Raw genomic sequence first — 25,682 nt, 5'->3', positions numbered from 1 at the left:
AGTTGTGCCGACCTTGGAGACATAACAAAATAATATTGCTTGTTGAGCGTCACTTGGATGTTCAAGTTGGATTTTCCAGCTACGAAAAAGCTTGTGTTGGAAGAAAAACCTCTGTACCGAAGAATAGTAGTAGTTGTCTTTTATCGACTACAACAAAAAAACACAAAATATTCTCAAGAGAAGAGTAAGAAAGTGTACCATGAAAGGTAAACTTGAACTGTTCACCTCTCGCTCTGGAGTCCGATTCTCATCCAACTGTGCTAAATGATCCTGATACAGAGTTTATAAAGCTGCAGGAGGTAGAGAGGCCTGTCCCATGAGGTCCGCGCTTCTCCAGTCTAAATGTTTGGGCAAGATACTATCACTGCGTGCATGAAAGCACCTACATAGCTCTTTAAGTTGGTAAAATAAAGCACTGTGAATGTGGCGTGTACGTTTTTAGAATAAAAAACACCTTATAGGTCATAGTGACAGTTAAATTCACCATGAAGTTCACAATGATTGAGACAGAATTTACACATAGATATACGTTAATGGGCTTCCAAATGTTAAAAATGTAATAGATTACATTTTGGTTAACCATATCATTTATGTATACCTGTCAGCGATGATCATTCAGAAATGATCAAATCTTTTCTGTTAGAAAGATACAAATAAATGAGATAAAGTTAACAAAATAAACTTTATTTATCCCAAAGGTGGGGAATTAGTGTCTGAGCAGCCAAATATTTTAAACTTTGAAATAAAGTCGTTTTTTTTCTTCATTATACATTTGTTTATTTTTGGGTGGCTTTTTGTTATTTTTCAATTATAATATAAAAAAGAAATGAAGCAGAATGTCAATAAAGCAAGACAAACAGACAATATCAGAAAGATGGAACGATACTGTACGAATGAGCGCACTTACATAAACAATAGAAAAAAACTTAATTGAGTAACACCTAACAAATTTCCTGGATCTGTGACTCTGCACAGACACTCGATCAGTCCACGCTCACCTGTCTCATCCTTAATCAGCTCACTGAGCTCGTCCATATTGTGCAAACACCGGCCGTTCCCCGTGATAACCAGCTGTGAAACTCTGTCCCTTCCACCGTGGTTTCATTGGCATCAATATGTTTTGTAAAACAAAACAGCCACATCAGGATAAAGCTAGGAACATGAGAACATGAGAGCTTTTGCAACAGGTCACCACTCATCATACGGCCTGGAAAAAGTGATATTTTTATTTTATTTTTTTCCTTTCTGTTTTTAATATGAGTTAATGTTAAAAACCAAAATGTCTTATAGATAATAGTGCGTTTTTCTGAGCTATACCTCTAATTACTCTTACAGGTGGACTACAAGGCAGATGAGTGGCTAATGAAGAACATGGACCCTCTGAATGACAACGTGGCGACACTTCTCCATCAGTCAACTGACAAGTTTGTGGCTGAACTGTGGAAGGATGGTAACGTACCAGCTACTTATCTCTGAACGCTTAAGTCAGCTGTAACAACTACAACCAACTGGTTCTATTAATACTTCCTGTAGTTCATTATGTTTGTACCTGTTTGCTTTTCTACATCTACATGTCTGTCATGGAAGCCTACTAACAGCAGCAGCTGTCTGCCTCGTTTACCCTTTTCTAAGAGCGCCCCATCCTTGTCTCTCTCTCTCTGTGTTGTAGAGATTCAGACCATTCAAAGGGCCTCATTCTATGACAGTGTCACTAGTCTGGATGAGCCGGCAGGTGAATGACTGGGTCGTGCTGGGCCAGAATCATAGTTGAAAGTGACCTGTTGGTACATTTCCGCCCAGATCTGGCTCTGTGCTTCATGCTTCAGCCAATGTCCGTCATAGCTGCAGTGGCTCCCATCTGCTTCCAGGCTGCATGGCTCCCTTGTCTCAGCCAAAAGCAGTAGTGCCCAGTTCCTAAATAAGCTAGAGTAGAATATAGTCATTGTCTCTCTTTAGTCGAACCAGTGTGCTTTAATTTGTTTCGGTGTGTTAGTGGGCTGACATGGGGTCTTGTGATCTTTGTATGTCCAGCTGCCCTGAAGCAAGCAACAGGAATCTAGTGCAGCTGTGTCTGAGTCTGATTGCTGTTTATTCTTCCCTTTGTCCCCCATCAGTGATGTGAAACATCCACAAGCAAATGAAGGATTTGAAACTCTACTGAAGAATATTTAATAACATTATTTTCCTGCCTTCCTCCTGTCCCTAGACACAGTGGCAGAGAATTAAAACCAGATGTGGAATTTTGCTTTGGCTCTGAGCTCACATATCACTGTGGAGGGTCCAGAAAGCAGGTCGTGTATCACCTCGGTTAAACTCAGGAGTCTGTGATTGTAATTATGATTTAACTGCGGGGGCATTAATAAATAGTGATGGGGGGAAAATATCAATCACAGCATATTTATTGCATCCCTCCCTCTTGCAGTGTGATTATTAAAACTTACAGGCACTCTAAACTCGTTCACCCTCCAGCCTGACTTATTTACTGAATAAACTGAAATGACACATTACTGAATAATATTACTGAATAATAATGAGAGACAAAGGTATCTGTATAGAATAAGTAATACTTGCTTTTTGTTACTTTTCCAGTTTTTAAGATATAAGTTATTATAAATGTGTTTTTTCTTGTTACATTTTGTAATGTAGTATGGTGAGCTACTTATGACACACCCCTTTTTATAAGTGACATATGGGTCAGTCCACTTGCTCCCACCCCCTGATAGACTTTTCCAGTACTGTTCCAAACAAATCAGCTGACTCTAAGGAGGTCACCTGTTATATGAGATGACCCAAAGTCTGTGTTTAATCAGGTGTTAAGACTTACAGGTTTTAGGTTTTGTCAGTGAAGCTTGTGTAAAGTTGTCTGTTGGAATTACTGTTGATCACATCCTGAGGTCCATCGTAACAGGCAGAGGCAGGGATGTCTCACTGCTAACATGAGTCTGAGTCTGTTTAACAGCTGGTTTCAGGTTTAGTTCAAATCAGTATTTCCTGTTATACTGGAAGTTTTTTAAGCACAGCAGGCCGTTAAATGATAATATACAAGAGGATAGTGATGATGAAGGGTTTAGTTTGTTTTTGTTTGTTTGTTTTGTTGAGGTCATTCAAAAGCAGAACGTGATGGTCAAAATACATCATGTTCGAGTTGTGGGTCTTAAATGAAGTTCAGACTCACAATAACGTGTCATAAAGTTACCTCAGCTGCTCAAACCCACAAGCAAGTAGATCTCACAAGTACAGGTCGTCCCACTGCCGTGGCCCTAACCTCCGAAAAGTTATTGTTTTTTCTTCAAAACCTTGATTTTTTTTTTCCCACAATCAAAAGCGCTTCATCTTAAGAAAAAAATCACTCAAAAGTGCTCATGTTTATACTTAGGTATGTTCCTTCACAAGAGCAACTCACACTGTAGTTTATTTTAAGAACGCATACACCATCCTGCTCTCAGAAATATCTGGTAGAGCACCAAATCCACCACAAAATCCACAGAAAACTGAAAACGATATTAATCCAGCTGTTTTGGATCTAGCTGTTCCCTCTGTTTCCCACACATATATTTTACTGAGGCAGGCCACTCTAATATATTTTCCCATCCCACTATAAAAAGAGACAAATTTTAGCATTTTTTGTTTCTATTTTTTCATCATCTAAGAAAATAATACCATCCATGATCAGTTTACTGACTGACAACCCCCTCGCTCTTATTTAGAAGGTTAAGTCACTGCTAACCAGCTACCCGTGGCGTTTCCCATCTCGTGTTTCCCATAACGACTCGCTTGTTGGCAAAGTTGTTGTTGTTTATGTTGTTGTTGGTGTCTTCAAAATCATTTGGCAAGAGGATCTCTTAAAGAGGCGGCTGATTATTACCGTTCAGTTATTTATTAATGTAACAGGTGTAGTTCTCTCTTATTTTGCTAGTCATGGTTAACCCTGAGTTAACACTGAGTGATGCTTTTTAAAAGAAGTTATCAAAAAGTATATGCACTGTTTGCTGTCTTATAGTTACGAAACTTTCTTATTATAACTTTAATGTTATTATCTTAGCAGTATGAAAGTGCAGTTGTTGTTTTTTTTATCAAAGGCACTGAAATATTGAAAAGCATGAATTTAGCCGCCATCGAACACCCACAGAAAGGTTCCTCTCACCACGGAGTCGTGTGTGTACAGTGTTTAAACTAAGAAACAGTTTGGCTAAATGTTTCATCTCCACCTGCAGAAACAAGCGATACTTTTAGACTCTTGACTGCTGCTTTGGTAGACTGCCTTCATTTGATAGTTTTCATTCATCTGCACTCGGTCATGTAGCCACATTATGCCACCGTGCTGCTACCACTTGTTCCTGCGGTGACCATCTCAGAAATACACAGACTCACAATAATATGTTCCCGTCACCCCTCCAGTCGACCGCATCGTGGGACTGGACCAGGTGGCAGGAATGAACGAGACGGCGTTTGGTGCCACCTACAAAACGAAAAAGGGCATGTTTCGTACGGTGGGACAGCTCTACAAAGAGTCACTCACTAAGCTTATGGCCACACTGAGGAACACCAACCCCAACTTTGTCCGCTGCATCATCCCCAACCACGAAAAAAGAGTAAATACTTTTACTATCTAACTTAAGTGGGAAGTCTGGGACTCCTTTAAAAAAATAAAATATGGTAAAGTTTCTGTTTCTGTATTTAAGAGTGTATCATTTCCTCCTTCAGGCTGGGAAACTTGAGCCTCACCTGGTTCTGGACCAGCTCAGGTGTAACGGAGTCTTGGAGGGGATTCGTATCTGCAGACAGGGCTTCCCCAACCGCATCGTCTTCCAGGAGTTTAGACAGCGGTGAGAAACATCACCACTTTTTTTTAACTCCCAAAAGGTTGATTCTGTTCATCTGGACGTAGCGTTTTCATTTGGAGAAACGTTTCATCACTCATCCAAGTGACTTTTTCAGCCTCAGCTAACTGCAGGTTTCCCCAGTCTGCACAATGACTGAAACTAGTCCACCGAATGAACAATGGGCTGTGAGGTCAGTTCCTTGATCATTATTATGCAAATTGTCATGAACATTGATCAACAACCATTGATCAACAACCAATGGCCCTGAGAACCATTCACAGAGAGGTGGGGAACGGCTGCAATCACAGCACGGAAAGTGCTACGTCCAGATGAACAGTATCAACCTTTTGTGATTTACTTACCTGGATGATTGAGCATCCAAGTAAATAAATTTTTAACTCTTTATTTTTTCTTTTCAAGAAGAAAACTCACTTATTCACACTTTGTTCTCTTTGCACACAGATATGAAATCCTTACACCCAACGCTATCCCCAAGGGTTTCATGGATGGGAAACAAGCCTGTGAGAGAATGGTAATGCTATCTTTCCTGATCCTGTGATGGTTGTTGGATATATACACCACTGCTGATAGGAGAACACTTCTGACACATCCAAAAACAAAGTGAAACAGACTTCAAGGCTCAATCCACACTGATTGAAGGAAACTTTACATTTAACCCATAAACAGAAGCAAAAACATTTACAGGTTTGAATATGCCCAGGACGAGCACTGACTGGACAGTCAACCTGGAGGGGCTGTCAAAATGTTAATTTGTCTTTTTAAATGTCTGTGAAGGTTCTCAGTCATCCAGGTCATCCAGTCAAAGCTCCTTTGACTGTCTTTTTAAATGTTTTCTAAACTTGACTAGACAAGAGTTCTCATTAATACAACAGCTTTCAGTCTTAAACAAAAGAAATCAGGCCACATACCTCAAACCAAGAGTGGAAATTCCCTCCACACCACATATGAATAGAGTTCCTGGGTCCAGAACGATTTCTGGATCTGAAAATTTGTGACATTTTCTTGGAAGCCATCAAACTACCAGTTTTCATTTTACCCCATTTTACCCCTCAGCCATAGAAGGCTGATGGGGTATTGGGTGACATGGACAGTTTGTGAATGCAATAACTCAAGAAGGACGTCATCTAGGATCTCCAACCTGATACCATATGTGCGTCTACCAAAATGCTGAGGGGTAGCACAGTATTTTGTTTATTTTTATATGCATTTGTGTAGATGTCGCCTGAAATGTCCAGCCTGACCTCATCTTGCAATGGTAAAGAATCCTTCCAAAAAATTCCTTCATCTAGATCTGGATTGACACTAAGAGTTAGTCAGGCCTGACCTACGCTAAAAGTTTGTAACTTGAATAAATCTATTAATCTCTGTGGTAGAGGTTGTTTAAGCCCGTGCAGTTTATTCATCTACAACTTACTGTGTTCCTTTTATAGATCCAAGCCCTGGAGCTGGACCCCAACCTGTTCCGGATTGGTCAAAGTAAGATCTTCTTCAGAACTGGTGTTCTGGCTCATCTGGAGGAGGAGCGAGACCTAAAGATCACTGACATAATCATCTACTTCCAGTCCGTGTGCCGTGGATACTTAGCCCGCAAGTGAGTCTTTATATCGCTGTATGTGCTGCTACATATGGGTTATTCCCATATAATAGTTTACATCCTACAGTCTACAATACTCGGTCGTTTGCGCCCCCTTCCTTTCCTGTACTCTCTGGCTGACCTTCTTGTAGTATTGCTAGTAAGTCACCTGTCACATGCTTAATCAATCAGAGCCTCTAGCGGATTCTTGTACCCCAGTGTATTAGTTTTTACGACTCCCTGGAGAGCCTATATTTTTGAGTTTCTATGGTGAGAACAAATGTAAAGGTTTGAAACCCAGAGTGCACTTTGGGATGGAGATCCAGCTGCTCAAACCAGCCCCCGTGGTGGTCTGAGGCAACTGGTTCAGCAAGTGTAAATGTATCTGTGGTGTTTGTTTGCATGTTTATCTTAATGCTTCAAAATATTCTGCCATGTTTTATTAAGCCCGGGGTATTCAACATATTAAGAAAATCAAATAGAAGTGATGTGCAGGTCATCGTTTTTATTGCTGCGCAAAAGAAGAAGCATCACTATTATTATTCTGTTATCATTCATGTCTAAAATACAATGATGAAATGCGCAGCTGGAAAATGAGACCATTAGGTAACTGTTGGTAATAGATCTGGAAAGCTTTTCCGCTTTAGGGAGCGTTAGAGCGAGTTTGAGCTCTGCGTCAATTTTACCTTTCCTGTTTGATTCACTCACTCTGGATGCGGACGACCTCTGCATCTGCCAAATGGTGATTGTTTGAAAAATGCTCCGAAATAAGGAAGGGAGAATGGAAGCTCACCGGGAATGGAAGAACTGTGAAAAAATCAAAAACTTCAGAGATCGGAAGATACAACATGAGAGGCACAACAGTGGCTGCAGTGGACACTGTTCACTGTTCTTAACATTTCGCTCTTCTCCGCGGCTGGCTGACGGCCCAACAACAGCACAAACAAGAGTGGCCCACAGGCCGGTTGTAACACATACTTTGTACACTCCCTCTCCGCAGATGGGACATCCCCGAAGTGCCAGTGGAGAGCAAACATGCCACCATTGCTGAAACATAAAATTCTGCTTTAGGCTGCAGGAGGCTCCAAAAACGCATCATGCACTGCTCAGCACAAAGTTGCACTCTTAACCACATACGTGCACTTACGGTCTTGTTTTTTTAACCGGAAAGGTGGTGATATGTCAGTGCACCCTAACATACAAATTATTATTTTAAAAAAGTGGTCAATTGATGTCGCTCGGCTATAGTGCAACAAAAACAAAAAAGCTCAGATATTGATCTCTCATTTTGTTCTCTTAGAGCCTTCGCTAAGAAGCAGCAGCAGCTGAGTGCCCTGAAGGTCCTGCAGAGGAACTGTGCTGCTTATTTGAAGCTGCGACACTGGCAGTGGTGGAGACTCTTCACCAAGGTGAGAACCACGACACCAACCTCTGACAGCAAAAGATGGCTCTTATATCGCTCGTATCAGCCCTCCAACTCTGCTAAAGCCCTAAGGCCCTACTTTTTCAGAAATCAGTGTTCAGATTTCTCTGGCAGAATTTCTTAATCCAAACAGTCTGTCAGTCTGTTTGATATAACTCGGCTTGGTCCTAATCATGTTAATCCATTAATTACATTAGAGGGAATAATTACATATGGCAGGAAAGTGCTGATAATAAGAAAAATGCTACTTGCTGTAGTAAAACTACTGGCTTTCTACCATTAACCGGCCAGTATGACCGTGAAAAAAAAATTGTATTCATTCTGTTTAGTATTTAAAATGTCTAATTTTGTTCCTCTCTCACTCAGGTGAAGCCGCTGCTGCAGGTCACCAGGCAGGAGGAGGAGCTGCAAGCCAAAGACGAGGAGCTGGTAAAAGTGAAGGAGAGGCAACTTAAGGTGGAAAATGAGCTGGTGGAGATGGAGAGGAAACACCAGCAGGTAAAAATATCTCAACTTATAAGTAAATCTTTCTCCTGAATTATAATTTATTAAAATCTATTGATGACGGCTTCAGGGAAATTGCACGTTCATAGTTTTTGGAAGGACTTGTAGCCGTGAAGGTGGTACACATTTTCTGAATTGTTTCTTCTCTCCAGCTCCTCGAGGAGAAGAATATTTTAGCAGAGCAGCTCCACGCGGAGACGGAGCTGTTCGCCGAGGCTGAAGAGATGAGAGTTCGTCTCCTCTCCAGGAAGCAAGAGCTGGAGGAGATCCTTCACGACCTGGAGTCCAGGGTGGAGGAGGAGGAGGAGAGGAACCAGAGCCTGCAGAATGAGAAGAAGAAGATGCAGTCGCACATCCAGGTTTACGTCATCTCCTCTTTATATAGTTTGAAACACAACCTTCTCTTATTTTTCTATTTGATGCTTCAACATCCAGCTAAGTGTTTACACTGTAACAATGACGGATGCTCATTAAGTTTCAAATACTGAGGTCGGCATACCCATCATCTGTTTGTGAAAGATGATTTTTTTCATTTGAATATTAAATGATCCTAAAGACACTTTTCCTTGCTTTATTTTTTAACCTTTGATTATTTTAAATGAGATATCTCTTTTGTTTGTGTTCTTCAGTTTGTATATTGGATGAAACCCAGAGAAGCTGATGAATCAGATTAACTCTAAAGTGACTTGAAGCATTAAAAATGAGGATGTTTTTTTCCTATTTTGCTTCGAGATCACTTGGTCATAAATATTTAATCTGTACAGACGTGGTTGTGATTTTGGGCTTTAAAGAAATGAGTGTGTTAAACTTCCATCTGTATGGAAACTGCAGATTTTGCCATCTTCATGTTACAAATGTTTGTGTGCCGTGTTCTTCCTACAGGACCTGGAGGAGCAGCTGGATGAGGAGGAAGCTGCAAGACAAAAACTGCAGCTGGACAAAGTGACCGCTGAGTCGAAGATCAAGAAAATGGAGGAGGACATTTTGCTGCTGGAGGACCAAAACTCCAAGTTTCTCAAGGTGAGGCAATTTTAGCTGAAAATGAAGGTTCAAACAAAACCCAGAAAGTAGAGGAAGCTCTTTAAGGTGGAATCATTAAAGGCTTATCGGCGCTGGATGTTCTAGCCTGCATGCTAAAGCATGCTTGGGCAAGATGTTGAACCCTGAGTTGCTCCTGAAGCGTTCATCAGAGTGTGAGTGTTAGATAGAAAGATAGATAGAATGCTGCTAGTGTGAACGAGTGAACAAGACATGTTGTATAAAACTTCATGTTAACTCAGTGAACATCAGAGACAGCAGTAAATTACACTGTATGCTGTTCTTTAAACATCTGAGTGAAACATTTAGAAACTGAAGTCTGTTATTACAGACTTCTTAATAAGTGAACAGGGGCCTGATGCTGGACAGAAACAAGTACAAACTCAGACTGAGAAAGGCCTTAAAACTGATTAGCGTCGGCTGCAGCTCTTCCTCTGCATGACGGTGACGCGTCGCCTGCTACCTTCAATAGCAGCCTGTGCAATGAAGGGTGCTGCTGTCTACCATCTGCTTTCTAATCTCATCACAAAGCTAAATAGAGGAAATGGTTAGCTGTATGGCACAGTTAATAGATGGTGCTGGTTATAGTCCCACCAGTTAATAAGACTTTGAAGCTCATGACTGTTCCTCCTCATTGATCTGTCTGTTCTCTGTAAAGTGTAATGATGCAACTCAGATAAAGTAGAAGATCCTGCAATTTTTCAGTCAGTGATTACAGTTTATTATACTAGATTCAGGTAACTGGAATGTTATTCTGCAGTTTATAAATGTGTGTGGAGAGCTGTTTACTTACGTTTCAATCAATTTGGTCTGTAACCAAACTTGTAAATGTGTGCAGAGAGAGAAGTCTGTAACTCAAAGGTTTAGTTTTCAGTGTCAGGCCTCTAAATACCACCACAGGGAACCTTTATATATGATCGCAGTGGTGGATGCTCATGTTAAACACGGCCAAAGGTTCAAAGAATGAGCTGAAAGATAAAAACACTCAGTTTCAGATATTTGTTTCTACTTTTGGGTTTGAATTATGTCACTGAGAGAGAGCCGCTACCATTTCATCATTATCTCAGCCACACAGCTGCAGGCATCACTCGCCTGCCTCTTAATCCTTTCTCTGTTTTTTTGAGAGGAGCAGACAATCAGAAGAAAGTTTGTTTGAAACATCGGGTTAGCTAAGAGGGCAGAACCTGAGGCAGAGTAAAAGATTAAAAATAATGATGGGAAAGCAGCCTGCAAAACGGTATTAAGGTAAAACTAATGAGTTTTTCCTTCCCACTGTCGCCAAATTCTTGCTCACAGGGGGTCGCCTGATTGTTGTTTTTCCTCTGTGTTATTGTAGAGACCTTGAGGCAACTGCTGTATTATTTGATTGACTTAATTGTGGGGATTTGTTTGGAGGCTCTCAGTATTTCAGTAGTATCCATGGACTGACCCCCTGGCAATAAAGTACTGAGACCTTTTCGCGTTTATACAGCAGTTGCAGGTCTTGAGTCTTGATGTTTTTGGTTTTTTTAACCCAACAGGAGAAGAAGCTGCTGGAGGACAGGATCGCCGAGATGACCTCCCAGCTGACTGAGGAGGAGGAAAAAGCAAAGAATCTCGGCAAGGTCAAGAACAAGCAGGAGATGATGATGGTTGACCTGGAGGGTAAGACGCTACCAGTAGGCTGTTACCAGCTCTATGTGGGGTCCAAAAAAAGGACAGGCACAAAACAGGGGCTGTGTGTAAAGGGTAGACGGGGGTGGTGTTGGAGTTTAAATAAGCCAGCAAGTTCAAAACTTCATAAAAATAGAACAGCACAGAGGTCATTTGGGACATGCAGTATGACTGTTAATCATTTAGTGTTCACAACTGTACAGCGAGTTAATTAGCAGCTAATATGATTACATGTTTGTGTTTTCACACCTTCTAAATGGCCTTTTTCTTGTATGGCTGCTGCACAACTTGTGAGCTTACTCAGTGATGGAAAAAAAAAGTTTAACTCCAAACAGAAAAGTTTGTTATGATCAGTGACCACCTTTGTATTTGTGTTTCTGTGGTTGTGCTTCCCTTTAGAGCGTTTAAAGAAAGAAGAGAAAACACGTCAGGAGCTGGAGAAAGCCAAACGCAAGCTGGACGCCGAGACGACCGACCTGCAGGACCAGATTGCGGAGCTTCAGGCACAGATAGAGGAGCTGAAGATCCAGCTGGCCAAAAAGGAGGAGGAGCTGCAGGCTGCTCTGGCCAGGTCAGTGGTAAAAAACATTAAAATGAGTGTGTCACACAACCTCCACGAAACGTAAACACTGTCCCAGCACAAAACCGCCTCTTAAAAAATATTTTTAAAAAGCCAATATGAAGATTTACTGAGAGGTGCAGCTCAGCAGCAGTGAGTCAGATTGTGAACAAAGCTCGCGATTTAGTTTTTTCGCCACATTAAAAAAAACAAAAAAAAAAAAGCAACTTTTTTGCTGAAGTATTTTTATAGCTGCTCTCTGCAAACCTACGCTTGTGTGGTAATGTGTAACTGCTAGTGTTGCTCATTTCAGGAACATAAATCCTCACGCACAACTATACTGCACTGCTTCCCGTTTCCATGACAACAGCACTCCATCGTTAGTCTGAAATAGCCATTCAATAACAGAAACACGTGCAACTGCGAAATTAAAGCGGCGAACGTGCTTCAGCACTCAGGCACTCTGTGGCGTTTCCTCAAGCGACGGCGGCTCGGACCTTTCGTCTCGGGGCAGCCGCGTCTGATTACAGGCACACTGATGTTGATTGATGCGCTGCGTGCACAAGGAGTCAAGAGCGAAAACGGGCTGTCATCATGTTTTAACAGCTCTTAAAGCACATGATACCACACAAGACGTATATCACACAGGCAGATGGATATATTCTGTTAATATTACTTCTTCTCTTAAGATGGATCACGAGTCGTATGGAGTGAATATTAGCTTCTCATACTTTAGATGTTGCATCTCCTCCACCTGGTACTGTTTGCATCTAACCTCCAGCTAAATATTTTCTTTATGTATTTATTTTCCACAGCGGTTAAATGTCCACATTTGCTTTTATGTTTGATTTGTTTTCCATATTTATCCTTCATAAAACTGCTAATGAGGTAAACAGCTGTGGAGGTGTTTTCCTCTGAAGGTCAGCTCTGATCACTTTAATGGGACTTCTCAGTGCTCCCCTCCGTTCAGCAGACACGGGGTTTGATGGTAAACATCTGCCCGACCAATTTCACACACAGAAATCATCGGTTTAGTCACAGCCGCACGTAATTAGGCTTTCATTAAAGCTGATGTGCTTCATTTTGAGTTCAGCAGCTATTCTGAGAACAATCCTGTCATCTTTGACAGATTGGAAAACGGAGCATTGCAATTATATGGGAGTCATTAGTGCTTTTAATCAAAGCGGTCTCACTGTGTTAATTATAAAACTGAATCATTTTGATGTTCGGTGTGTTTAATCAGCAGATTTCTACATTAGTGAGGAATGTCGCAGGAACGCTGCAGCCAGCACGAGGTTTACTTGGACGCACATCCAGCTGCAAACAAATCAGCAGTCCCATCACATTTTCCTCTTCTGATGAGGAACACATACACTCACACACAGCTTCAGCTGTAAACAGTTCGCCACACTGCCACCATGTGTGCACAGGTGGCTATCTCATCCTTGAAAGGACAGCAGGGACTTACCTTTCATTGAATTCACTTCATTTTTTTTTTCCTTAATCAAACTCTGCACACAGTCATATTTGGTCATATTTGTTGTTCTCAGTGGACTTTCCAGCTCATCAGTTGGTGCGAAACAGCAAACCACTGACAAGAAAAATGATTGCTTTCACTCAGTACTTCACACATTACATTAACCAGTGAATTTTGCTGCGATGAGCTTCTGCGTCACTGTCGTTGTTTGACGTCTGCATACATGTCGGTTCATTGTAGTGTTGTGTCTGCACCAACAGGAAAAATAACATCCACCTGGACCCTCAAGCTCATCCTGTGATGATGAAATTTACTGAACTCAAACCCAAAAAGGGGCCTTGCACACTTACGAGCATGAAAACATTAAATGCTAAGGATCTAAATTGTGTGAAGTGTAAAGAGCAGTGAAGGATGTTCGAGTGAGGAAGTCTGTTTAATGTCTTCTGAATGACGTCTGAATTGAAGATACAAATGTGATATAGAGAGAAAAAAGGAAAAAAAGGAAATGTAGAAATGCAGATCATCAGTTGAAGGTTTGAGAAAATGTTTGAATTTTATTTAATTCTCTGATTAAGACCTGCTTGGAAAAACTGACATGTGTTTGTGGGTCTCCAACTAGGTGTGATGAGGAGTCGGTGCAAAAGAACAACGCTTTGAAGCAGATTCGGGAGCTGCAGGCGCAAATAGCGGAGCTTCAGGAGGATCTGGAGTCTGAGAAGATGTGTCGAAGTAAAGCTGAGAAACTCAAGAGAGACCTGAGTGAGGAGCTGGAAGCTCTGAAGACTGAGCTGGAGGACACACTAGATACCACGGCCGCCCAGCAGGAACTCAGGTGCTCATTAATGCTCATTTATCAGTGATGAGAAAGTGAACCTCACAGTTGTTATACGTCAGGTAGCACTCTCTGTTCTATAGACTTCAGTCTGCGTCCATCTTTATATGCAGTCCTGTGTTTTTAACTGTTTCCCACGTGGATGATCTCCAGGAGCAAGCGAGAGCTGGAGGTGGCAGAGCTGAAGAAGGCCATTGACGAGGAGACCAAAAACCACGAGGCTCAGATCCAGGACATGAGGCAGAGGCACGCCACAACGCTCGAGGAACTGTCCGAACAGTTGGAGCAGGCCAAGAGGGTGAGCTGCTCAAACCTTTCTAACCTTTAAGGTCTTCAGTTTACCTTCATACATGTCACTAAAAGCTTTTTTTTTTTTTTATTTGATCTGTGCAGTTCAAGGCCAACCTGGAGAAGAACAAGCAGTGCCTGGAGAATGACAACAAAGAGCTGGTCTGTGAAGTGAAGGCTCTGCAGCAGGCAAAGACTGAGTCGGAGCACAAGAGGAAGAAGCTGGAGGCTCAGCTGCAGGAGTCATTGGCCAGGGCCACCGAGGTGGAGAGAGCCAAGGGAGAGCTGGCCGAGCGCTCCCACAAGCTCCAGGTAAATGCCAACTCATTGTTGGGACTGATTTTCCTTTTTCGTTTTTAAGGGAAAGTTTTGTTTAATGTGTTTCCATTTGTTTGTCAGACGGAGCTGGACAACGTGTCTACTTTGCTGGAGGAGGCAGAGAAGAAGGGCGTTAAGCTGGCTAAAGAAGTTGAAAACCTGAACAGCAAACTGCAAGACTCTGAGGTACGAAAGACCATCAGCATCAACGTTTCTGCCTGATGATTTCAAAGCTGCAGGAGACGTGTTCAGAAATCATCATTTTACCTGATAAATCCTCTGTGGAGCAAGATTATTATGGTTAATAAAAAATAAGCAGAAATAAAACCACAAAAACATTTAAGACAAGTAAATTGTTTATATACCTGTTATCAAAAAATGACAAATACGTCCATATTACAGTTTTGAAAAGTAAAACAGATACTGAAGCTAAATAAACCTGAACTGACTTGAGAAATAAATAAAAACTAATTTTAAAAAAAACTTTAAAGTATAATAATAGTTTAATACTTTTGGGTGCTGGTGATGTGTTTGTGCTTTTTAGACAGACCTCAGGTTAATCAACATTAAGCTTTCTAGTGAAGCCAATCAGCTTTCGCCTCTGTATTTCTCACACACATCCAACGAGGACAGCCTCTGCTAAAGTATCAGCGTATTAAGACTAAAACTGGTGTAACTGCTTTTCGTTTGTCTTTTGACCATCGTTTCTGATCGTGGTTTTTGCGCGTAGGAGTTGCGGCAGGAGGAGACGCGTCAGAAGCTGAACCTGAGCGGCCAAATCCGCCAGCTGGAGGCGGATAAGAACAACTTGCTGGAGCAGCAGGAAGAGGATGAGGAGGCACGACGCAGCCTTGAGAAACAGCTGCAGACCGTGCAGGCTCAGGTACATATTCACAGTAGGGCACATCTGACGCACACAAACCAGTCAGGCAGAAACACCTTCGAGGTACCGCTGAAGCCGAGTGCCAGGAGAAGGGCCCGGCAACCGTTTCCAGCTGTTTACCTGCTGTGAGCACCTGTAGCAGCAGGTGCAGCACAGCGTGCAGACAACTGTAACTCAGTGAGGCTTCACAGATAAATGAAGAGAAAATCTGAGTCACTTCAAAACATGTGGTTTGGATTAATAATTAATAAAACTATTATTAGCATCTTCAGCATCTGCAGGTAAACCTCAGCTGATTATCTCTCCAGCACACACTGATGGGCCAGCAAAGGTCACGTCACAAATATTTTTAAAATGTCTTTGTAGCTGTTTGAGACAAAGAAGAAGTTGGAGGAGGATGTGGGAGCAATGGAGGGTCTGGAGGAGGTGAAGAGGAAACTCCAGAAGGACATGGAGCTCACCAACCAGCGTCTGGAGGAGAAGACAATGTCTTTGGACAAGATGGAGAAAACTAAAAACCGACTGCAGCAGGAGCTGGATGACCAGATGGTGGAACTGGACCTCCAGAGACAGATCGTGTCCAATCTGGAAAAGAAGCAAAAGAAGTTTGACCAGGTACCGGAGATCAAACAGAGATGAGATATTGAAGGTCTCTTACGGTTTGTTCAGTGTAATGAAGGCTCTGTTATCTATGTTAGATGTTGGCTGAGGAGAAGACCATCTCTGCTCGTTACGCTGAGGAGCGCGATCGCGCTGAGGCAGAGGCCAGAGAGAAGGAGACCAAGGCTCTGTCGATGGCCAGAGCTCTGGAGGAGGCCTTGGAGGCCAAAGAAGAACTGGAGCGGTTTAACAAACAACTTCGTGCTGAAATGGAGGACTTGATGAGCTCCAAGGATGATGTGGGGAAGAATGTGAGTGACCTTTTGACCTCTCCAGTGACACTGCTGATTAAGATATGTTCACAGAAATACCTGAGGACCTGAAATCTCAGGATTTCATAAGTTTATTGTGCAGCTGTGTCACATTTTTGCCACTCCTCTGGCTGCTCACAGGTCCATGAGCTGGAGAAGTCCAAGCGTACGTTGGAGCAGCAGGTGGAGGAGATGAGAACACAGCTGGAGGAGCTGGAGGATGAGCTGCAGGCCACAGAAGATGCCAAACTCCGCCTGGAAGTCAACATGCAAGCCATGAAGGCTCAGTTTGACCGAGACCTGCAGGCCAGAGACGAGCAGGGCGAGGAGAAGAAAAGAGCGCTGGTCAAACAGGTACAAAGTGGCCGATGATCTTGAAGGACTGACGCCACATTTTTAATGTGCAGTTTATCTTCATTTACATCATCAGAATGACAGCGTTTGCATTAAGTTGTTTTTTTCTTGCAGGTACGTGAGATGGAGGCGGAGCTGGAGGACGAGCGGAAGCAGAGATCTGTGGCTGTGGCAGCCAAGAAGAAGCTGGAGATGGACCTGAACGAGCTGGAGGGTCAGATCGAAGCTGCCAACAAAGGCAGGGACGAGGCCATCAAACAGCTCCGGAAACTACAGGTACGCAAATGTTTGCTTAGTGTCTGTCCTGATTTTCAATTATCTCAGTCTCTAAGCTTGTCCGTATCACGTTGCTGCTCCTGCAGGCTCAGATGAAAGACTACCAGAGGGAGCTGGAGGAGGCCCGAGCCTCCCGGGATGAGATCTTCGCGCAGTCCAAGGAGAACGAGAAGAAACTCAAGAGTCTGGAAGCTGAAATCTTGCAGCTTCAGGAGGTGAAGTTCTGACTTTTGCCTTTTGTGGTGATAATCAGAGTTATTTGTGTGTAACGTCTGAAATGCTAAATGATCTCGTGTGTGTGTCTGCGCAGGACCACGCAGCTTCAGAGAGGGCCCGTCGACATGCTGAGCAGGAGAGGGATGAGCTGGCTGACGAGATCTCCAGCAGTGCTTCTGGAAAGTCAGTATGAACATGTAGTTTTTCCAAACTTCATATTAATAATTAGCCAGGTTTTATGTGCCCCTCAGGGATCAAATGATTTGTTTTATAGTCTTACAATCGCTGTGAATCAGTAGAAATTTAATAGAAACTCTGCGTCAGGTCGTCGCTGCTGGAGGAGAAGCGGAGGCTGGAGGCTCGCATCACCCAGCTGGAGGAGGAGCTGGAGGAGGAGCAGGGCAACATGGAGCTGCTCAACGACCGCTTCAGAAAGGCCAACCTGCAGGTAGGCACACTAAATAATCAGCAGTGTCACAAACTTTATCTGGATGTGATTCAGCTACTGGTTGCTAGGGAAAAAATTTTATTTCCTAACTGGCTGTCAAGTGTTTCCTGGAGGTTGGTGGGTGAAGCGAGTGACACAGAGAGTGATGTACCAAAAACCTCTTGATTGATGAGAAAGGATAAGACAAACTTGTGGCGTGCAAATGTTTCTTTTAAACACTAAACACAGTAAAATTAAAACACCCATCAACGTGTTTGTCTGCTCTCTCCTTTTCCCACAATCCCTCTCACCTGCCTGCCGCGCTCTCTCTCTCTCTCAGGTCGACACCCTGAATACTGAATTGGCAGCAGAGCGCAACACTGCGCAGAAGAGTGAGAACGCCCGCCAGCAGCTGGAGCGACAAAACAAGGTCTCGTAGACTTGAAGCTTATTACAGTGTTTATCTTTCTCATTTCCCTTCTGTTTACACCCTCCTGTACTACAAGCTGTTCTCTTTTTCATTCCCACACCTCATCTCATGTTTTTGTTTCTTTGTTTTTAAGCATTTCACCTCTCTTTAGTACATGTGAGCCCAGCCCGGGAGCTGCCACCAGTCTCCTCCGAGGTCTAAACCACAGCTCTATTCTTCCACCATCTGCCATTATCTACTACAAATCCTGTCAAATCCTGCCAGGCCGATTCTGGCCCCCGGGCCTTATGTTTGACACCCCTGATCTATACTAGAGGCAGCAGATCAGGACACAAGCATTTCGTATTTGGGGGTTCAATACCACAATGTGATCCCCAGATTCAGTTTCTCTGACCCGCAGCTCTACTGTAACTCTGCTGCAGATGCACGTTACAGATGCACCAGTGGGATCAGGAGATACGCGAGAACATGATCCTTCAGGTGCATGAACAGGACCTCCTGATCACAACTCTAAACTAACAAACTGAATATTTGCTCTGTTACCATGAACACAGGAGCTGAAGGCCAAGCTGGCAGAGCTGGAGGGGGCTGTCAAGTCAAAGTTTAAGGCGTCCATCACTGCTCTGGAAGCCAAAATCCTGCAGCTGGAAGAGCAGCTGGAGCAGGAAGCCAAGTAATCCAGATGTTAAAGAGCAGATTTTAGATCCTTTTGAGTAGACTACGATAATTGGGTCATGTTTACGTTTTCTGCTATTAAACCTCCAGGGAGAGAGCGGCAGCCAACAAAATCGTCCGACGTACAGAGAAGAAACTGAAGGAGGTGATGATGCAGGTGGAGGACGAGCGTCGTCATGCCGACCAGTACAAGGAGCAGGTACGGACACACAGGAAATGATTAGGCTTTGCTCCGTCTGCATTCACACTGCCGGTTCTCTACAACTTCTCACCCTCCATCTGTGCGTCAGATGGAGAAGGCGAACTCTCGCATGAAGCAGCTGAAGCGTCAATTGGAGGAGGCGGAGGAGGAGGCCACCAGAGCAAATGCCGCTCGCAGGAAGCTGCAGAGGGAGCTGGACGATGCCACCGAGGCCAGCGAGGGTCTCACCCGAGAGGTCACCTCACTGAAGAACCGCCTCAGGTACAAAGAGGACGGCGATTAACCGGTTTTAAAAATAACCCAGAACCTGAACTAGATACCGAAACAGTGCAGAGATAAAAAACACAGAGTGGAAACAGCCTGACCCAGTAATAATCGTGATCATTATTACTGGGTCAGGCTGTTTGCCAAAGTTTTGATCATTTAACTTATTATTCATTTTAAGAATCTGCTAAACTCACTTCACCAATCCTCCCACTACACCCTCTACACCCTCATCATGTTGACAGCTCTCATTCCTGCATGTCATTCCTCCAATATGGTGATGGAGCCGGGAGGCGATTGAGTAAATGGATTGGTACTTATAGATCACCTTTCTACTCTATTTTAGCACTCTCTGCCACAAGTCTAATTCAACCTTCTTCCAACCATCCACACTGATGGACGCTTCGGGGGAAACTCGGGTCCAGGGTCTTGCCCGAGGATACCTCATCACACAGACTGGAGGAGCCAGGGAGGCTCCTGTCTGACTAAACTGTAGTCAGACAACTATGTGATCTCATTTAGTTAATATTACTGCAGCTCTTTCACTTTGTTCAGGTACACAGCGCCAGTGATTACACTGGTACTATTACCAGACTGGTCAGTCTTAAGGTTTTGAAGCTGTGGCTGTCATTGCAGTGTGTTTACAGTCTGCTCCATCCTCCATCATAATGAATGAAAATGCAGTTACCGGTAAATGTGATGTTATGTTATGTTAGCATGTATTTGTGTCAGCAGCGGTCACAGTTTCACTTTTATAGTTGATCTTAGCGCCCGCTGGAGCTCCTGAGAACCGCATACGTCTTTCAAAATAACAGTTTTCCTGCGTTTAAGCCAATCACATCACCTCCCGGCTCTTCTTCCACCACAGTGGTATCTCGTCATCCCACAATCTATGTTTTCTGAAATGTTGGAGGTTTAAAGCTTTCTTCCGTTTGTTCTGCCCAGGCGTGGCGGTCCAGTCAGCAGCTTCTCCTCTGGCCGCTCAGGCCGGCGCAACCTCAACTTGGACGGCGCCTCCGTCGACATGTCAGACGACGACGCAGACAGCCGCTCCGGCGACTTTAACGAGACGCCAAACACCAACGTCGAGTAACCGCAGCAGCGACCGCCTCTTTCCTCACCCCACCCTTTTCCCCAACTGTGTCTCCCCCACCCCCAAAGTCCACATGGACTCATCTCAATCCACTCAGAAGATCAGAGCGATGAGAGGTTTCTATTCAAGTTGGGCGGAGCATGCCTGACAGCCCTTTTTTTTTTTCATCCATCACATCTGCAGGGAAAATCCACCACCCTCCTCAAGGAACGCCTCCGATCTGGAGTGCCACAGGACAAACGGACACTTCTGCCTTACTCCGTTCTCCTCTGACAAGCTGCTAGTCCTGGCTCGTCCGTCAGCATCATCTCAGCATCATAACCCTTACACCTGCCCCGTCCCACCCGTCCCATCAGAAATCATCTGCTCTGCTTTTTAGGTACAAAGTGCTTTTTATACAAACGAAACTCTGCGTGTAGGCAAAGGTTGTGAGGTGTGCGCACATCACGTCCGTCATGTGGCCGCAACTCATACTGGAAATGCAGGACTACAAGGAAAAGTGTCTGACTCTGGTGTTTTAAGTGTTCTGCTCACTCGTCATGCAAAAGCCATCTCTCACCTGACACGCTCCCTCCATCCAGTGTTCTGAATGACTAAAACCTAAAAGCCCACACAAACCAAGGTCACTGTGGCCTCCGGACGGCAGCGCCGGCTGCTTTTGTTGCATGAGTCTCTTTCTGACGATGTTTCTTTTTCGGCTTTTACACTGCAGCACTTATGGGAACAACTAACATCTCGGGACATGCAATAGAAAAACACAGACTCTCAAGTGAAAGTATATTACTGTGAAAACAAACAAAAAAAGAGGTATTATATTTTCTCTGTGGCTTCATCTCAACATGTAATAAAAGAATGTCTCGCTGGGTTTTAACTGGTTATCTAAAGCTAACGACCTGTCCTGTGGATTGGCCCGAGCCGCGAATGATGCACCAATGCTGGAACATGCACAGAGAATTCAAACTTAAAGCCAACAAAGAGGAAAGAAGCTCAAACCGGAAGCACTAAAGCTGCACTCAGTACGACACTAAATGGTTGTAATCACGTGCTCCGATTAGACGCGAAGATTAAAACTAGTCACCTTATCACCACATTTACAGTGTTTGTGCTCAGCCTTGCTTTGTATTACCTTTAAATTGACTTTATGCTATGATTTGGTAAAACATATACTGTAAATAAAACTGAAAAATTCAAGATCGCAGACGTCAACATTCAGCAAGCATTAGCTTTTCTCTGATCTTTAAGAAGCAAAGGTGTGATTTAACAACACTCGACTGCTGTTACTGAAACACTCACTGTCAGCTGGATGGAGAAATATTAACATTTTTAAGCCAGCACGGACAAAAAGTTTCAAGTGCCTGAGACAGATGTTCGTCTGCCTGGGCCAACCCAAAAACCTCATCTCTCTAGAGCGTCACGGGTCAGCCCTGGGGTCTCCTCCAGGAGGACACGCCCAGAACACCTCAGCTGGCTTCTTTATACGTGGAGGAGGAGGAGAGAGCTCATCTGAGAATCTAATACAGGCCAAATGTGGGCAAAAGTCCCATAAGGATGGCAGCAGGAAGCTTGGTTGACATGTAACCCTGAGTATTAATGTCGCCTATATTAAATATGTGAATGAAACAGGCATTACAGGCTGCTTTCAGCGCAAGACAAGTTTAAAAGTGTAGATGGAGTTGGAACAGAGTCTGACTCTGTAGTCTACACTCCTCTCTGTATTGCAATGGTTAAGTTGCATTGTGGGTAATGTAGGCACCATGAGGAGTAATGGTGGTTTTAGTGTATCAGTTTGGGTCCATTTATTTTAAAGACATCAGTCGAGTTCCCCTTAAATACTTCTTGTCTGCACCGGTTTGCAATTCCAAATAAAAACAGATCTCAAAAGTTTAAAGAAAATATTTTTCTTTCTTCAGCAAAATGATTAACAGAGTGTGCTGGAAAAACCCCTCAGAACAGCAGTGAAACACAAATCAGCAGATACAAACTATATTTTGCGACTTTAATCCCAAATCTTCAGACCTCTGACAGATCCGATCAAGCACTTGTTCTTCGTTCATTACAGGTTGTCTGAATTCAAGAGGTTTTTTTTTTCTTAGTTCTGCTTTATCTCCAGCAGCCTCCACAGTGTGAAAACCACACGCCAGGGCTCCCATATCCACCACCTGTGCCCATTAATGGCAGACTCCTGTGCCCCCCTCCCTCCTCAAACGTCAACACTAAACAGTATGTTTCTTTAAAAGTGCCTTAGACACTAAATAAGAACATAAGCGGGCAAAGCTTCCTCACAGAGGTGTAACAGGTACATCAAGAAGAAGATACTCAACACTTCATTTTGCTTTCTTTTCTTTTGTATTGTCGCCGTGCTTCGTATCATCATATCCACCGTGTACCTCTGCGTTTGTAATATCATCCTAGCTAGAGCGTGTGGGTCAAAGTCAGTATTACAGTATTATGATTAAACTAACACGAGAAGCGGAGCCCTCTGCGGCCTCATTTCCCCACGTTACTCTCATGCTAAGCTCGTTTCTCCCCCTCAGGCGAAGGCTTAGCACATTACTGTGGGAACTGATGCGCTGCACAGGATGCAATTTGGTTGGAAGCTTTAACATTCACTAGTAGTCAACTCTGTTTTCTTTTATTATTATTATAATTATTATTACTATTATTATCACCCAGCTGGCTGTTGACAACCAGGCGTTCAACTGCAAATACTCTCATCATTGTTATTTCTTGTATACCTGTATTTCTAGACGGTGATTTTTTTCTGTTTTTGTAAAAGGAAAATAAAGCATATTCATTGTAACGGTTACTCTGCTCTCGTATTTTCTGTCTCCTTTTTAACAAACTGGTTATTTTTAGGCTTGTGTCATTAACCCTTTAGCGTTCTGGTCAACCAATTGGTAGAGCACATTTTCAGGCCCTATATCTAACTGAGGCTTTCACTGAAATTGACCTATCTTGTTGAGTCTTTTCTACCAATTGGTTTTTCATCTGTAATGCCAAAGAAATCCACCAGAAGGCACTGTGAACGGAAACTGTTGGCTCTCCCAACCAGGAAGTCAGAAACAAAAAACCATCCAACATATTGTGAATGTTTTTGATGAAACTAAGGTAGGAAGATATAATTTTTTGATATATGATAGTGTTAGAGGACTTACTAAACAGATATATGTCACTTGACAGCATTAAAAAAGTGAAATTAAGTGTTTAATTTTTTTTTTTTTTAAGTGGTCAACCAAACGGTTGATTTGGCCCTTTATGGTGCTAATGCTAACATAATCAATTTTAATAACATTTAGGTTATTAAACTTGATTATTTGCCATAAAATCAGACCATTAGACCCATTTTGTTTATCCATTGCTATTGATAAATCACATTAAGTGTTAGCACAGCAAGAATATGCTGAAATAGTAGTAAGTCATTTTTGTAACATTCTGAGTTAATATTAGTAAATATTGTAAAAAAAAATCAAGAATAACGTAGGAATCACAAATATCACAACTGATTACCGTTTAATCAAATTACAGTAGCTGGTAAATTAATATTAAGTTTTCAAAATTATAATTTCATGTTGAACAAGTACTATATGGACGCTAAACAATTATATGGCTAAAAATCACATGGTCCTGTGGCATGATACTCATGATACCATCCACCTTCAACCACAGTGTGTTTGAGGTCATGGTTTCGTATGAAGCCACAAGGGCTGGCACTCTCCACCAGTATATTGCCAACAAACCAGATGAGTGAGGCTTTAAATTGTTCTGCCAAGCAAGTTCATCTGGCATCATCCACAAATTGCTGCTGTATCAAGGGGGGTCTACATTCTTCAATGCTCCCCTGAGTGAAAAGGAACAGAAGCTAGGGCTGGGCCATATTATACCGTTCACGGTAATACCGGTATAATGTTAGGCTACGATAGGAAAATGAAATATCGCGATAGAATATGAGTAAAACGCGCATGCGCAGTGCCTTTGTTTTCATACGCACATGGCCGATTGTTGAGTGAAACAGATGAACCAGAATTGGTTTGTAAAAATGGTGCAACTTCAGTGATGTGGAACTGGTTTGGTGTTTGTCCGTCAGATACACGACAAAGCACATTTTTTTTGCAGAACATGCAAGCGGCTGTCGGACTAAGATGCCCTTAAATCTGGGAGTAATCTGGGTCCTAAACTCCGTATCTTCAGGTCAAACGAACACTGCAGCATCACTAAGAGTTAAAAACTGTCTAAATTCTTTCATCTTTAATAAAACGATCAGCATTGCTGCTTTACCAGGTGTAACTATGAAGTTTAACTTCCAGGCATCCATGAAAACAAAATGTATTACATTTAACGGAGTTAGAAGCTAGCAGGAAGCTAGCGGAAGTTAGCTCGCTAGTTTCGCTAGTTACCTAAGCATGATATTGCATGTTCTGACTGAGAGATTTCTGAAAAAAAATCAAACGTACGCACTTCCTACATAAATGAAGACAGGAAACTAAACAGCAGTGACGTTTGTAGGGTTACTGAAGTTGGGCTAGCTGGTATATAATGATGTGCTACGTGATCACTAGTGACACAGCTATGTTAGCATAACATAAACAGTGAAGCTGGAGGACGAACACTAACATTTTTCCACTTATAAAAGTTAACGTGAAGGTTCTTCATGGTTAGAGACAAATGCAATCGCATGGCAGGATGCTGTAAACGGACCAAACTTCAGTCAGGAGAACAACTGAGATAATCCATCCACAATACGAGGTTAGTCATTAATATACTGCAACAACATGGGAATAGAGCAGCTGCCAGAGAATTCAACATTAATGAAACAATGGTAAAGAAGTGGAGGAAGCAAGAAGAATGAGTTTAATAAAGTTTGATTTATCTGACTGCTTTGTTTCGCTTAATGTGCTTTATAATCCCGTGCACCTTACGGTCCGAAAAATACGTACTGCACACTGCAGTTTAATGTTGCAAAGCACCTCTTTTTAACTTCAGTGGATATTATACATGGTTATGCTCAGGATATGTCAGCCCATTTCTACTGGAAATGCCTTTTGGTTAAACTTTCAGCAAGGAATTTGCATTTGCACTGTTACATTTTTATAAAGCTTTATTGTACATAAAAACCAGCTTCTTGTTTAAGTGAAAATAAATGGAAGGTTGTCTTTTTGCGCTAGTAATGTTGTGGAGTTGTATTTTGTCTCGCATCAATTATATCGTCAGTTATATCGTTATCGCAAATTTTCAAATATATATCGTGATAAATATTTTTGGCCATATCGCCCTGCTCTAACAGAAGCTACCTCTCAGGGGCCAAAGTTGTAAAAAAACAGTATGCAAACCCATAAAAGAACCTCAGCGCTTCACAAGTTGCAGCTTGGTCCAGAGCTTGCACACCTCATTGGGTGTCAGGTGCATTGGTACTGTATGACCAAACTGCACTGGTGGAGCTCCCCT

The 25,682-nt window shown here is 42.8% G+C and overlaps 1 protein-coding gene across 6 annotated transcripts in view; it reads left to right on the top strand.

Annotated features, from left to right (window-relative positions):
• LOC146708047 (myosin-10) overlaps window positions 1-23,046 on the top strand; it is a 65,216-nt gene extending 42,170 nt beyond the window's left edge. For 5 of the 6 annotated variants that reach the window (XM_085459763.1, XM_085459762.1, XM_085459760.1 and 2 more), the window contains 28 exons: window positions 1,336-1,450; window positions 4,399-4,592; window positions 4,705-4,826; window positions 5,286-5,355; window positions 6,275-6,435; window positions 7,718-7,826; window positions 8,207-8,338; window positions 8,497-8,703; window positions 9,227-9,364; window positions 10,903-11,026; window positions 11,435-11,606; window positions 13,691-13,903; window positions 14,057-14,201; window positions 14,297-14,503; window positions 14,591-14,695; window positions 15,240-15,392; window positions 15,759-16,007; window positions 16,091-16,303; window positions 16,445-16,657; window positions 16,772-16,933; window positions 17,020-17,148; window positions 17,244-17,332; window positions 17,474-17,597; window positions 17,917-18,006; window positions 18,561-18,679; window positions 18,772-18,880; window positions 18,972-19,144; window positions 20,093-23,046. In XM_085459763.1, coding sequence (XP_085315889.1) covers window positions 1,336-1,450; window positions 4,399-4,592; window positions 4,705-4,826; window positions 5,286-5,355; window positions 6,275-6,435; window positions 7,718-7,826; window positions 8,207-8,338; window positions 8,497-8,703; window positions 9,227-9,364; window positions 10,903-11,026; window positions 11,435-11,606; window positions 13,691-13,903; window positions 14,057-14,201; window positions 14,297-14,503; window positions 14,591-14,695; window positions 15,240-15,392; window positions 15,759-16,007; window positions 16,091-16,303; window positions 16,445-16,657; window positions 16,772-16,933; window positions 17,020-17,148; window positions 17,244-17,332; window positions 17,474-17,597; window positions 17,917-18,006; window positions 18,561-18,679; window positions 18,772-18,880; window positions 18,972-19,144; window positions 20,093-20,240 — 4,185 coding nt within the window. In that variant the 3' untranslated portion in view covers window positions 20,241-23,046. Of the gene's footprint in view, window positions 1-1,335; window positions 1,451-1,669; window positions 1,733-4,398; window positions 4,593-4,704; window positions 4,827-5,285; window positions 5,356-6,274; window positions 6,436-7,717; window positions 7,827-8,206; window positions 8,339-8,496; window positions 8,704-9,226; window positions 9,365-10,902; window positions 11,027-11,434; window positions 11,607-13,690; window positions 13,904-14,056; window positions 14,202-14,296; window positions 14,504-14,590; window positions 14,696-15,239; window positions 15,393-15,758; window positions 16,008-16,090; window positions 16,304-16,444; window positions 16,658-16,771; window positions 16,934-17,019; window positions 17,149-17,243; window positions 17,333-17,473; window positions 17,598-17,916; window positions 18,007-18,560; window positions 18,680-18,771; window positions 18,881-18,971; window positions 19,145-20,092 lie in introns of all 6 variants that reach the window. The other variant, XM_085459764.1, reaches the window with a different exon arrangement.
• Window positions 23,047-25,682: the final 2,636 nt, after the last annotated feature.

Source organism: Copadichromis virginalis, linkage group LG6, assembly GCF_057382275.1.
Source record: "Copadichromis virginalis isolate Kocher_CV1m ecotype Utaka linkage group LG6, C_Virginalis_male_GT1.1, whole genome shotgun sequence".
NCBI classification, from domain to species: domain Eukaryota; kingdom Metazoa; phylum Chordata; class Actinopteri; order Cichliformes; family Cichlidae; genus Copadichromis; species Copadichromis virginalis.
This window is presented reverse-complemented; position numbering and strand designations above follow the sequence as displayed.